Below are 14,665 nucleotides of genomic sequence, written 5' to 3' on the forward strand. Positions count from 1 at the left end.
TAAATCCACGTGTCCGCCAGGTGGCGCTGACCTGGCGGGACACGTCACCTCCGGCGAGCCACGCAGGCGTCTCCGGCGCCGGAGGACTAAAATAGCAAAAACATTTCACTTATGGGACTAGTTTGCGACAGACTCCACTTACGAGACTAAAATGATAAAGGGGTCCAGTTACGGGACTAAAAAAACAGTTTACCGTAATAATAATAATAATAATAATGATGGCGATGGTTTAATAATCTAATACTTCAATTTCACAAGATGATAAGATATCTTTGCGTTGGATCCTAAAATTCGGAGGTTCCAAAATAATTCGTCGATTCATCGGTGTGGATTTCGAAAGTACTCCAAAGAGCTTGTCCGTTGTCGGATTTGGGACGGCTCATTCGGTGGAGCCTGCACGGCTTCGATCTTAAACGAGGCTTCGAACCTAAACGATTGATTTCGATGGATTTAAACTAACATCTACTAAAACTTGGATAAATCTACTGGAAATAGGATAAAAATATGCTAGAAACATAAAGACATGTAATTCAAATTAAAATACATAAATGGAAACTAAAAACTACAAAAAGAAAATAGAGAAATATGCAAGTTCATTTTCTTGTGTGTGTGTGATGTGTTTTTCCTTAGTTTTAATCTTAAAATGGAATAACCGTCTCTTCCCACTAAAAGAGGCAGTTTTAATTATTCCTCCACTACTCTCAACTGTCTAGTAACCTCCCACTACTGCCTCCAACTGCCTGGTAACCTCCTTCCACTACCTCCAATTGTCTAGTAACCTCATTTCATCCGTTCCCTGTAACCTCCTTCTATCAGCTCCTAACCACCTGGTAACCTCATTTCATCAGCTCCCAACTGCTTTCATTGCCTCTAGACCAGGTTCCACTTGCTCTGAACTTCTTTCATTGCCTCTGGACCAGATATGCCGTTTACTCTGACTTGTTTCCATCGTACTCCTAGCCGGTCCACGGGGATGTATCCCCAACAGTCTCGAGTTAAATAAAATCTTCGGTTTTCCTCTTGTTGACTTGTTTTATGGAGCTTTTTGAATAAAATATGAAAGTGCATAGGTCTTCCACTAATGTTAAGTACAAAATTATTAACACAAGGCCAACGGAGGTAGTTATCCCATGATCTGTAGAAGCTATTGCTTTTTTTTATATTGTGGAGTCAACCTTCCTCTGCTTTGTGGAAGCATCGCAGTCCAATGTACCTAGTTGTTTTCAACCAAACGGAGACAACACTTTCTGATCTTATGGAAACATTGTTCCAGGATAGAGGCACCATAGTCCAATGAGTTACTGTCCATGAAGGTTGCTGCTTTCGGCACTGTGAAAGTACCACAATCCAATGGAAACTGTTGGCTTCAGCTCTATGGAGGCAACAGTTTTTGGTTCCGAGGCTTGAACCTCCATTGCTATTGAGCGGCCCCATGGCCAATGAGCTCTGACTCCACTTTTATCTTTAAGTATCCTTCACGTTCAATTGCTTTTGGACCCATGTCCAACACATTGAAATTGATATTAATGTAAGACTTTTTTTTTCAAAACAAGTATAACAAAATATGTCAATTTAGATAATTTCACAACAATTTGTATGGCCAACACATGTGAAATCCAATGTTTTGTGATTAAAATATGACATTCAATTAACTCCCACTCATTGTTAATAAAATAAATAAAGTATAATCACTTTGAATTATGGTTAATTTGTTTTTTTAGCCACATCAAAGTGCTTTGTCTTGCCAAATATCAGCTTTAGTTTTGTAGTGGAGATAATAATACATACATACATACATATATATGTACATACAAAATTATAATAATAATATACATTTTTATATGATCAAATTACAAAGTTGCCACATTTTCAAAACTAGAGCTACAATTTTAGGATAAAATTACAATTTTGGGCATTGGATTTTAAATACACTATTCTATTCCATTTTTTTTTTCTCCAAAAACATCAAATCAAACACCTATTTTTTTTTATTTTTTATATTATACTAAAAATCAATTTTACATTCAAAATATCACATCAACATCTATTTATATCACATTATACAATTATTCAAATTCAAAATTTTTACTATTCAAATCCCGATTTAAAATTCAAACCCCCAAACAAACACACATATAATATGATATCAAATTTCACATCAAATTCATTTCATGTCGTATGCTTAAGCTAAATCAACAACATGAAATCCTATCTCATCAAATAAAATAATTAACGCTCAATTGAATCACAAAAGTGTCCTATCATATCGTAAAAGAATAAAATATCAATATCGCCAATAATTATTATTGGCAGTTGAATAGAGACAAGCCACTTTAAAATTATATTTTCCCATAAAGTCGAAAAGGGGCAATGCCTACAAATTTAGCTTTATATGTGTTGTTTGTTGGGATTTTTTTGAGTTTGCACTTTGTAAAATTAGACTTATTAGTTCATAATTTAGTATATCCTTAATTCTAATGTGGATCCAAATCATAGAATTATGTCCTTATCTGTCTCTAGCCTACTTCTCATGCATGGCCTTCGCCATTAAAGTTGCTCGATGAATATTCTACTTGGAAAAAGAGAATCGAAACATATAATATTTTATATTAATAAAATACAAAAGAAATAAATTAAAAGTTGCTAGGCGTATTAATCTTGCGTGCTTTGTGAGCTAGGATTTTAATAACTTCATGGATTCATGTAGCATTTTAGTTACACCTTTAAGATTAGGGTTTTCAAACTTTTAAATGTAATCATATATATATATATATGTATATGTTTGATTCCTAATTTATTTTTGTTGTTAGTTTATTGAAATTTAATTTATTCTACAACATAGATCACATGCTGAATCCATAAGAATCAGCCGTGCTGGTAATATATCTTACTTACTTTTGTATAATTATGATTATAGATGCAAAATTAGTGGCTGAGATTATATTCAGCAATGCTGAATTAAAATATAATCTCAGCATATGATCCATAACCTTTATTCTAGCGGGTTAATACTCTTTTTTTGTTAAAGAAGTGGATGGCAATTCCAAATGAAGAAGCTCACATCATTAAACATTGATGGTAGATATAAGATTATAATGTAAAAACAATAATGGTAATTTATGAATTAAACACTATATATAATGATTTTATTTTTTATTTTTTCACATTGAAGAAATTTTAGAAGAGGGCAACTTATATTTAATTAAAAATGACAATGCTAACATATCTAATCTTTCTTAATTTATGGATCACATGTTTTTTTATTTATTTATCAGCTTGATTAGGTTATGGAAAGAACTAATACGAACAACATCATCATTAGAAGACATTTGGCAATATTAACTATATATATCATTAGAAGATCAACCACAGCTGATCACTCTTTATTAATTACACCAGAAAAACCACACCCTCCATATATATATAAACCATGAAAAACATGTATATATATATAAAGCTAGCCATGACACCAAACAAAAGTAGTAAACCAAACATTGTGCAGTTATTCAGCCAGCAGTAGGACCATCATAATGATGCTGAGGATTCGGCCCACCCGGCGCCGCTCGATCCTGATTCAGATCCTTCAACATCCTCCTATATTGCTCGAAATCTGCCGGTGTAAACCCTAATATCACCTCAGTCGAATCACCACCCGCCTTTTCAGGCATCCTTTCCAATACTCGAGACTCGGAATATGTGAGGAGGAAAAAAAAGAGGAGGACGAAGAAGAACGAGAAGAGGGACACTCTTATGAGAGCCATTAGTATATTTTATTTGGAAGAAGAAACCCTAAATTGAGAATTATTGTGAATAAGGGTGATTAGATAATTATTGTTTTGTTTGCTATATCTATGTCTTTATTATCCAATCTAGCTAGATATATATATATAGAGGATGATTTAAGGCACCTGGTTCTCAAAAAATTAATAAGATTGATTATTGTAGTGGACAAAATGTGATATTGATTTGTTTATTGCACAGACAAAAGCTCTTGCGTGGTAATTGTCTTTTCCACGAGGGAGTTTTAGAGTTATTATTTAAAGGAATCACACCAAATCCTTCAAATCTTGATATATATATATTGCTAGTGGAAAGTTGTGATTTTAATCTGTATTTGAATTTATGTTTCTTGGACCTTTAAGAAAATGAATCCCTATTCGAAAAGATATGGATATGCTCACACTAACCCGTATATCGTTGAAGTTTCCTATTTTTGTCTTCTGGCACCATAAATTGCGCGGAATGGCAAAGGACTTGCATTATAGAATGAAAGAACAGAAGGATTTGATGAACTCCTAAAAGTCATGCATAAATCTTCAATTATAATACTCTCTTTTCTTGATTCTTTCCTCACAATTGCAATGTTATCTTTAAATGTATTTTTGAGTTGTAAACCTATATGTAGTTGTAATTTTTTTATTTTTTTTTTAATGACGTGGGAACCCGCAGCTGCTACCCGAAAGTGTGCACCGGGTAAACTCCCGGTCGAATATTTGTAGTTGTAATTTTCATGCTATAAAGTGAAGCTATAGAGTAGTATCAATTTTTATTTATTTTTTTATTTATATTACAAAAAAAAAAAACTCAACGAATTCTAATTCTAAGATATTCCGTTCAAGGGGTATGAGAATAATGAATTACACCGCACATGCAACACTTTCAAGAGTTTAACTGATTATATTTTAGATTAATACAATTCCTATAAATTATGACAATCTCTCTTAAGAAGCAAATTTGGTTGGCTAGTAGAATTCTAGTTCGCAAAATATTTATGCAAATTTATCGAGATTAATTTGCAGCCTATTAAGTTCAGGCGTCGGGGCATTATCCAGAGCGCACTCGTTCGGGTAACGACTGCAGATTCTTACATTATCAAAAAATAAATAAATAAATAAATGTTACATCAATGATTCATCAAGTAAGCAACAAGTCCGGCCTTGTTTGGATTTTTGCGCACGGGATCGTTGGTTCCAGAAGGGTACTAGTCCCTTGTCAAACACATATATATCTTGTGTACTATAAACAAGTCTTATTTCATTATTGGTAAAAAATATCTTATAAATTGTTCCATAATGTAACAGATATCTATAAAAATGAATTTTCTAGCACGATTTTCACTTATATGGCTTCATCCTTAAATTCCTAATGATTTTTTTTCCCTCTAATTCCAAATTTTTGACTTGGTTAAACTCCAAAATGTCGGTCACGTCAGCTCTAGCATATAATAAAATCCATTTTAGGTATGTTCATACATATGTTTGCTCTCATTTATTCACACTTTTGTTGCATCCTTTGCAAAACTAGCATCGTTATTCTTGGATTGATACATCGTTATTCATTGCGTACTTTGTTTGTTGATCGATGAACATGAATAGTTTCTAAACTTTACTTTCCTCGAATATCTGGATCTTAACATATACATATACATATATATATATATATTAAACATATTTTATATATTTATGTTAAGTAAAACCATATGCTATTAATGTATTTCACCCATAAATAATATACCAAATAAATTTTGTATAAAGAAGAGCTCAATTCCTTATCATATCCCAAAATTTGTATGTATTCCCTTTCACTTTTCATTTATATAAAACAATAATACATTCACTTTCAGTCATCTCCAAGTTTGGATATGACCAGTGCAATTTATAAAGTGTGAATAGATTAATCTAATCATTATTGGAAAGCATGCATTCTTCATCACTATATATAATTAAGCATATTTTGGAGTCGATCGAGCCGCCCCATACATATCCAACGTTAGTATCTCAGAAGATTCAAACAATAATTAACATAATGAAATGCCACAATTATTTAATTAAAGCAAACGAATGATTAAATGAATAATTAGTTATTTATTTGTACACATCAATATACAACCACCAACTTTGTAGCACTTAAACGTTATATATATATATATATATATTACATGATTTAATTAGTACATATAAATATATAAAAATTATTTGGTGAAGGAAAAATTAATCGAAAACTTTTATTATTGTTTTGTCTGGGGGATTGGATTGGATTTACACTTTTCATCCAATTTTTTCTCCCCAAAAACATCAAATCAATCACCTATTTTTCATTTTTTTTATTATACTAAAAATCAATTTTACATTCAAAACATCACATCAACACCTATTTATATAACATCATACAACTATTCAAATTCAAAATTTTTACTATTCAAATCCCAACTCAAAATCCAAACTCCCAAACAAACACACCCTAAACAGAAAATCTAATGTATGCGTATATAAATATATATATCCGGAGGTTTTGGTGTGGCGCTTAAGGTGGAGTTTTAGCCGGTGCTTAAGGATATTGTAAAGATATAAGACAACATTAACTTATTCATAAAAGGACAGAGATTCAATTTTAAAAGAGAAGCAAAACAGCTACCATCCAAAGACATCGAAGGAAAGAATGGTTTTCTTACTAGATCCATTGTGGAATTGAAGAAGAGGTACGTAAGATGCAAATGGCTGTCCACAATGATCCAATATTGTTGCATAAAAATTAAAAAAAAAAAGTATATACATACAAATCATTTCATTATAATAATATGCAGACAGTAAAAAGTATATTGAATATTTTATTCTAAACAGTCAGAATTGAGATTTATAAATTAAAAGCCTTATTACATTCTAAGATCATTCTCCTTTTGTGTTTAAAGTCATTTCAAAGTTTGGTTAAATATAATCTTCAAAAAAATATACAGCTTTAGTTTAGTATTATACCCTCATAAATTAAATACTTTATCCAAAGCAGATTGGATTGTTTTTACAAATAATTCAATAATATTGTTTTGCTTTAAGAAATATATTATCGACGGTAAAATAGCTTTTTAGCAACGATAATATCTTATTTCCATCAAACTTTAAGAAAGGATATCACTTGTATATATAAGACTCAAATTATAATTGTTCATATAATCCGTGTAATATTTTGGTTATTTTGTATGAAATAATTTTGTGCACGTTAATATGCAAAGAAGACTTATATACGTTTCAAAAATGATATACAATTGTTATCACTCGGTTGGAGATTTATTCAATACACACTGAAAAAAAAGGTGCTCCAAGTTCTTGCATCATAACAAAATATGATATGCAATTGCCTCCTAAAATGCAAAATTTGAGTATTTTAATATTTATAATTAGAAAATGATATACATACTCATATTTTACATAATAATAAAAATAAAAATCATTAATATGACGACTAATTTAAAAAAGAGTTTTTTCTTTTTTTTTTTTTTTTGCTCAATTGGGATTCAAACACATGAACTTTTTACAAGTAGTATATATATATATACTGCTATTCACATTACCTTCATAAATGTTCGATTGATTAGTTAAAAATAAAAATTAGTTCGAATACAACATTTTGAAAGATTTTGATAATATTCACGATAAATAATCTAGAATTATAATAATGCTATAACATCACCGAGTAAATTTAGTATAAACTCATTAGAAAAAAAAATAAAGAAAAAAAGTATTATTACTAACAAGATTAGCCAAGCTCAAATACAAATTAAAAACCAATCTATGGAAGATTGAAAAATAACTTAGCTCAAAATACAAATTATAAACCAATCAATGGAAGATTAAAAAAATAATTATCAATCGAAACTAAAGCTAGCTAGTTTTATACAAGCCAAGCTCGAATCATATATAAATGAGCTTAACTAACTCACTTGTAAAGTTGGCCAAAAGAAGCTGACTGTATAATCACCATACCATAAGGAAGTACTAGGTTCATTTTTATTTATTTATTTATTTTGGCGCACTATATAAATTCTTGGATCAAACATAATAACTTGCAAATTAAACTAGCCGATCGAGTTAGCCACACTAGACAAATTAAGTCTGTGTCGACCAAGAAGGCATTAGCCTAATATAAACTAGTGACCTCATCGTCAATATCATACTATACTACACCAATTCTGTCATCCCTTATCGGGGCTTAAGGGATATTGTATGGTATAAGACACCATTAACCTAGTCATAAAAGGACAGATTCAATTTTAATAAGGAAATAATTTAACCAGCTACCATTTAAAGGCATCTACTAGGTAGCTAGGTTCAATTTTTATTCTCTGTGTTGGTGATTCGAAACCAATAATGTGCATGGATGATGCATCATAGCTGTCCAGCCACTCTATGGATACATTCATGAATAAAAAAATAAAAAAATAATAAACAAATTATTAAACAAATTTGTAGCAGCAATAAGAAAACCCTAGAAAAGGTACTGTTGTATATATATATACACATATATTAGAACTCATCAGTAAGATGAATATAATGTGTTCTTGGAAGATTTGCTTGTGCTTCATGTTAATGTGGGGAATGGTAGTGATGCAATTGGAAGCTCGAAAATATGGACTCTTTGGGAGGGGACTAAGTGTAAGAAAGATTTTGCTCGAAGAAGACGGAGACAATAGTGATGCTGGCTTAGATGGCGTGCGAAGGATCATCAACAGGCCGAGCCCCGGAGGACCCGACCCTTACCATCATTTCAATATACCAATGCCGTAAACAAAGTGTGTGTGTGCGCGCTCGCGCATGTGTTGTTTTTAATGAAATTAAAGCACTAGCTTGTAATTGTTGGACTTCTAGGCGACAAGCGCGTTCTAAGAACTAATCATCGACATGGATGATGAGAAGTCGCTACCTTGATTGGAGCGTGTAAGTACTAATAAGTTGTAGTATAATTTCATTTCAATTCGTATATCAAATTATCATTTTTTATCTTATATTTATTTAATATTATTGAAATATAAAAATAAAATTTTCTATTTCAATAGTAAAATCTTATACATCAATAGTATAATACATATCATATTCAAGAGTTCTATAAATCTCTCAAACAATATAAATATTATAATTATAATATATATATATATTCCAAATATATCGTAACAAATGTGTCATCGCAACTTAGTTCCTATAACACTTAACTCCCCTTGTGATCTACCTACAACTATTCAATCACAACTCTATACCTCAAAGAAGTATAGCTTTAGTAACCATCTTTCCATGCTCTATTTTAAACCATTTCTTCAATACTAGTCTTCTACTTAGTTCAATTTTTACATCTAATCTTTGTGAGCAATCTTTCCATTCTTCCCAAACAAACAAAGTACATCAATCATGCTTCAATATTTATATTTATATCACATTAATAAACCAATGATTCCTCCAAGGCATGACCCCCCTAACCCTAATTCAAAACAAAAAATATAAAAATAAATTCCTCCTTTCTCTTTCCTTCCCCTTCATTATATTCCAGAACGGAATATATAGCGCGTCAATGCAACGCGCCAACGGCACATCCGCGTGCGCATCTTGCAAGCACCAACGCAAGAAGTGCATCGACAAATGTGTGTTGGCCCCATTCTTCCCGGTCGACCGGACCCGCGAGTTCCAAGCCGTGCACAAAGTGTTCGGCGTTAGCAACATCACGAAAATTGTGACGAACCTCAAGGAGGAGGACCGGAGGAGGGCAGTCGACTCGCTCATATGGGAAGCCTTGTGTCGCGCAAAGGACCCTATCCTCGGCCCCTACGGCGAATACCATCGGGTGTGCGAGGAGCTGAGGCTCTACAAAAATCAGTATCAGATTCTCCACCATGTCGTGCCATCGACACAAGGGAACGTCGTGTACAAAGGAGCTGCGACGGCTGCGCACGGCCTAGTCGGGTGGGGGAATAATGCCAATGGAAATGGCAAAGTTGTCGCCGGAAATGGTGGCGGCGGCGGTGGTGCCTCCGCCGGCGTCAGCGTTGCTTACAACAACAACAGCAGTGGATTTCATACGGCAACGGTAGCAGCAGCCATGAGGGCAGAAAGTGACAATGGATCTGCTTTGATTCTACCTGAACAGCATTTGAGGAATGGATTCAATCAACACTACTTCCTCAATACTGGTAATTAATTTATATCATTAATTTATAATGACATATTTGATTAATATTGAAGTAAAAGTGAATTATGAAATTGGGCAAATCTTATACTTTCATTTCTTAATAACCATTTTTTTTGTTTAATTTATAATGATATATTTGGCTAATCTTCATATAATTAATTACAGGTCAGTACAACCCAATGGATGCCAAATCTGTGGAAAGCACACTATGGGAAGGCAGTTCATAAATTAATTGTTGTTGTGACATTATTGTATCTTTTATTTATAATGATTCATTGTAATGGGATAATAATATTCTTGTATAATCTAAAAATAATCCATTTTATTTTTTTAATAAAATAATGCAATTTATTTCCCCATTCGGATGTAATTTGAAATTCTGAATGACTGCTGGAGAATTGTTTTTGTACATATATATATCAATTTTATTTTATTTTTTTGAGAAATACTTTGAAGGATGGAGATTATGAACAAAAATGTTTGCTTTATGTATCAATTTGATTCTTTGTTAAAATTTAAATTTCAATAATGTTGAATCTCGAGTGGGTAAACTGGTCACACCACGAAAAATTTGGACTCAGACCTTAGAAATATGCACGAAAGGAAGTTTGGGCCAGACAGACAAAATCCAAATAAGAATCTTGGGCTAAACTTTTTTTAAAAAATACAAAATATACTAATAAATATATAATACAATATAATAGTAATAAATTATAAATCTTTAATTTCAAAGTTCCAGACTTTTTCTATCGTATTATCACTGGTAAACTTCGTGGTTCTCATTCTAAATTAAAGAAAATCATTTAGTGACACACTTTGGGTGTGTTTGTTTGAGGGATTTGTTTGGATTTTTACTATTCATTCAATTTTTTCCCCCCAAAAACATCAAATCAAACATCTATTTTTTATTTTTTATATTATATTAAAAATCAATTTTACATTCAAAACATCACATCAACACCTATTTATATCACATCATACAACTATTCAAATTCAAAATTTTTATTATTCAAATCCCAACTCAAAATCCAAACCCTCAAACAAACACACCCTTTAAGAAAATTTATAAAATAAAAGTTATCATGGACTAAATTTTCTTGAATTAAAATTTCTTAAACAAAGTTAGTCGAAGAAACAACTTTGTGAAAGAAAGTAATTGAAATCAAAATGAATGCAAATACCAATGGAAAGATGAGAGTTTGGTAACAAATTGCATTTAGTATTTGTATTTAAATAATACTAATATATTATTTTATAAACTGATACATACGGGAAAATTTTTATATTAATTTTTTTTTTTAAATCAAAGAGAGTAGAGTTTCATACTATGAATGATCCAGATGATTGAAAAAAAAAAAAAAAACCAATTCATTCGTGTGTGTATAAATATTTGTTTGATTCTCTTTGATGCTCTAAATACAAAATTGGCTAAAATTTATAGACAGTTGGTTGCCGATCCGAAAATTTAACAAATTTTCGAGCTCACAATGATAAGGGCTACGAAAAAATGATGAGTATAATCGATGTTCTTAGCAACAGCCGCTTGGGAAGTCGCTGGTGTGATTGGGCCGGCCCCAAAAACCCGAGATCCGCTCGAATTTGTGGTGTTCAACAGAGAGGATGTTGTGCTACACATGTTTGTCCACATATCACAATTATTTTACTATTAAATTTTTTAGCATATATGTGTTTTCAAATCCATTAAGGTGAATTTTACTTTCTATACATTAATTTCATTTAAAATAAATATATTCATAGGCCAATTTGATATAAAATATCAAAATTCAGATTATAAAATAAAAATAAAGACATTAGGAAATATACACAAAGTTTTGCAAAAACTTTATTGAAAATCTTCACAAATTATTATTATTTTGAAAATGATCATAGGTTCTAACAACATAGATATTCATATATAACCTAAATGCTAAATTTTTAAATATATCAAATTAAATATTTTTTTTTTATATATATAAAATTTCCAAAATTTGTTATCTAAACGGAACAATTGCTTTCTTTGAAAGGTATAAAAATAAATGAATAAAATTTGAATAAAAGTTCACTTCAAATTAAACTAATATGTATGGACAAAAATAGATGAAATATTTTGAAAGTGTAAAGAAAATTATTTTAATGAACATGTATTTTAACACGAATATCTAAACTATCTTATATGAAAATTATTTCATACAGGATTTTTTGTCAAAATAATTAATTAAATCATTTTATCTTTTATCTTTATTTTGTTATTTCTGAATTTTATGTGCTTATATATAATCCTTATACATATTGAAATTAAAAATTTTAAAAAAAAATCAAAATTAAAAATCACCTGATGGATGGATAGCGACACGTGGCATAACCTGTAAAAGAATGTAACATCATCATCACGGCCTAATAAACGCCTTTAATGTGAACATATGACTACGATGGACAAAAAATTAATTTAAATATAAAATATGAAATAAACTAAAGATGAGCAATCATTTAAAAATACATTATTGAGAAGGTTGTGATCATAATATTTCGAAGTTTTGAAAAGTCTTTAAAACAATACTATAGAAATTTGATAATTTTTCTATTGTCTAAATATATGTTTTTTTTTTTTTTTTTTTTTTTTTTTTTTTTTTATAATAAAGAAGTATTATTATAGTAATATTTATATTCGCAGATTCTAACTTTAGTTTTAACCCCAAGTGCCTTTAAATCCTGGCCGTTGATTCTAATCTTATAGCACTATAAAAAATTAGAAAAGGAAGAAATAAATAAAAAATGAAGTCTTGGCAAGAATGGGTATGACAAAGACCAACTTTAATTAGTTAAGCTCGATCCTGTTAAGGTTGAATCTAGAAATTAAATTCATGGAGGAGAAAAAATTCATACTTGGATCGGAGCTCGTGGTGACGGCGGAGCCGCCAAAATTGCAGCTGGTCGGAATCGGATTTTTCTGATAGTAAGAATTGAATGCATAGGACGCGTGGTCGCGCACCGTCGTCGGACTGTAGCAGCTCCCGCCGGGCTGGATGGCGGAGCAGTCAGCGCCGCCGTGACCACACGCGTAGTCCAACGCCGCCTGCAATGCCGCCCGCGACACGGCCTGGCTCGCCACGCACCAGTTCTTCGACGGCGTACCACTCGCCGCCGCCGACGACGACGGCGACGGAGTAACCACCGGATTCCCCGGGTTGACGATGGTCGGGGTGTCCCGGCCGGCGTCGGTAGGGTTCAGTACGGCGGCGGCGGCGGGAATTGACGGGATAATTGTGGTCATCGGAGTGGTGACGTCGTCGGGGAGCGGCGCGGCGGCGGGCGGGAGGAGGAGGAGGAGGAGATGGGCTGCGAGAATGTGGATGAATGACGTCGGGAAATTTAGGGTTTTGGTTTTGTGGGTCATTATTGCTTGTGTGGATGTCAATGTGTTTTGAGGTTTTTGGGTTTTTTAGATTTAAATTTGGATGGAGATGGAGATGGAGATCCGACATAATATAGATATAGATAGATACACATATATGTGTATGTAGTGGTAAGTGGGAGTGTGGGGTTGAAGTTTGATGGCAGTAATGATGGCGTAGATATTGCGATTTTCACTTTTTGCCTTTTTTTTTTTTTTTTTTCTTTTTTTTTCTTGCTTTATCCAGCAATGATGCTTAGTGATCATAAATTTTTATTACATGTGTCTTTTATAGGTAAATAGAAACCACTCTTTAAAAATTAAGATGCTATGTACGTAAAACACGAGTGAATTTATGATTATGTGATTATAAGTTTAATTTGTTTTTATATTTATGAATTTTGTTTGTTACATATAAGCATACCACGTAAAAAAAAAAAAAAAATTTGAATTCACGATTATAAGTTTACTCAATCACCTCATCCTAAAAATTATATTAATGCAAAGTTGATGCAATTAGTTCATTAGTTGAAAGTCAACTTGAAAATGCATTTATTTTAATTTATTTTGTCTCTTTTGTGACCCTACCATTTTATGGGTAACAATATTCTTTTGACGTTTATTGTTTGGAATATTTTTAAATTTAAAAACGAAAATATATTAAGAAATATTAATAGTAAGTTTATATATATATATTATAAAAGTGTATTGATTAATATCAACAACTCATATATGTTGATATTTTTCATGTAAAATGTGAAGATATTTTTATTATTGTGTAGATCCATATTTACTAGATTAGAAAAGAAAAAAAAATAAAAAAATCCATTGATAATATACCATTCAAGATATAGATAAGAAATTTATTGAATTGAACTTAATAAAACCAACATATAAAATATAATAGTTTAATATGGTCATAAAATTAAACGAGTACATGAACACAACCTTAACATTAAAAATTGATTTAATTGGGCATTGGATGAGATCTTGCCATATCAATTTTGATATATAAATTCATGTACTTTTGACCAATTGGTATCATATAAATACATATGCTTTTTGACCAATTGGTATCCAAACTTGTAGCTAGCAACCTAGCTAGTAATATAATATGCATATTATATTGAATGGTAAATTGTTTTTTTAGTCCCGTTACTAGATCCTCTTATCATTTTAGTTCCGTAAGTAGAATCTGTCGCAAACTAGTCCCATGAAGAATTTTTGCTGTTTTAGTCCTCCGGCGCCGGAGATGCCCGCGTGGCTCGCCGGAGGTGACATGTCCGCCAGGTGTCGCTGACCTGGTGGACACGTGGATTTTTTTTA

The 14,665-nt window shown here is 31.7% G+C and overlaps 2 protein-coding genes across 2 annotated transcripts; one reads left to right on the forward strand and one right to left on the reverse strand.

Annotated features, from left to right (window-relative positions):
* Positions 1-9,282: 9,282 nt before the first annotated feature.
* Positions 9,283-10,193, forward strand: LOC127254942 (LOB domain-containing protein 2-like). Its single transcript, XM_051280299.1, has 2 exons — positions 9,283-9,949; positions 10,114-10,193. The coding sequence occupies exons 1-2, from the start codon at positions 9,334-9,336 to the stop codon at positions 10,173-10,175; spliced, it is 678 nt and encodes a 225-aa protein (XP_051136256.1). The 5' UTR covers positions 9,283-9,333; the 3' UTR covers positions 10,176-10,193.
* Positions 10,194-11,314: 1,121 nt separating this feature from the next.
* LOC127254683 (PLASMODESMATA CALLOSE-BINDING PROTEIN 3-like) lies at positions 11,315-13,388 on the reverse strand. The gene is made up of 3 exons (XM_051279918.1): positions 12,832-13,388; positions 12,281-12,311; positions 11,315-11,576 (listed from the first exon to the last, which is right to left on the reverse strand). Exons 1-3 carry the CDS (start codon positions 13,340-13,342, stop codon positions 11,414-11,416), a joined length of 705 nt encoding a protein of 234 aa, XP_051135875.1. The 5' UTR covers positions 13,343-13,388; the 3' UTR covers positions 11,315-11,413.
* Positions 13,389-14,665: the final 1,277 nt, after the last annotated feature.

Source organism: Andrographis paniculata, unplaced genomic scaffold (genome assembly GCF_009805555.1).
Source record: "Andrographis paniculata isolate CXL003 unplaced genomic scaffold, ASM980555v1 Contig52END, whole genome shotgun sequence".
In the NCBI taxonomy this organism is placed as follows: Eukaryota; Viridiplantae; Streptophyta; class Magnoliopsida; order Lamiales; family Acanthaceae; genus Andrographis; species Andrographis paniculata.

What these genes read in the sequence shown, in the direction of transcription:
- LOC127254942 (XM_051280299.1), top strand. Translation starts at nt 9,334, where the DNA reads ATGCAACGCGCCAACGGCACATCCGCGTGCGCATCTTGCAAGCACCAA. An exon ending in ACACTACTTCCTCAATACTG is followed by an intron (nt 9,950 to 10,113) that starts GTAATTAATTTA and finishes AATTAATTACAG; the next exon opens with GTCAGTACAACCCAATGGAT.
- LOC127254683 (XM_051279918.1), bottom strand. Translation starts at nt 13,342, where the DNA reads ATGACCCACAAAACCAAAACCCTAAATTTCCCGACGTCATTCATCCAC. An exon ending in CACCACGAGCTCCGATCCAA is followed by an intron (nt 12,312 to 12,831) that starts GTATGAATTTTT and finishes ATTCTTTTACAG; the next exon opens with GTTATGCCACGTGTCGCTAT. An exon ending in TGTCGCTATCCATCCATCAG is followed by an intron (nt 11,577 to 12,280) that starts GTGATTTTTAAT and finishes AAACATGTGTAG; the next exon opens with CACAACATCCTCTCTGTTGA.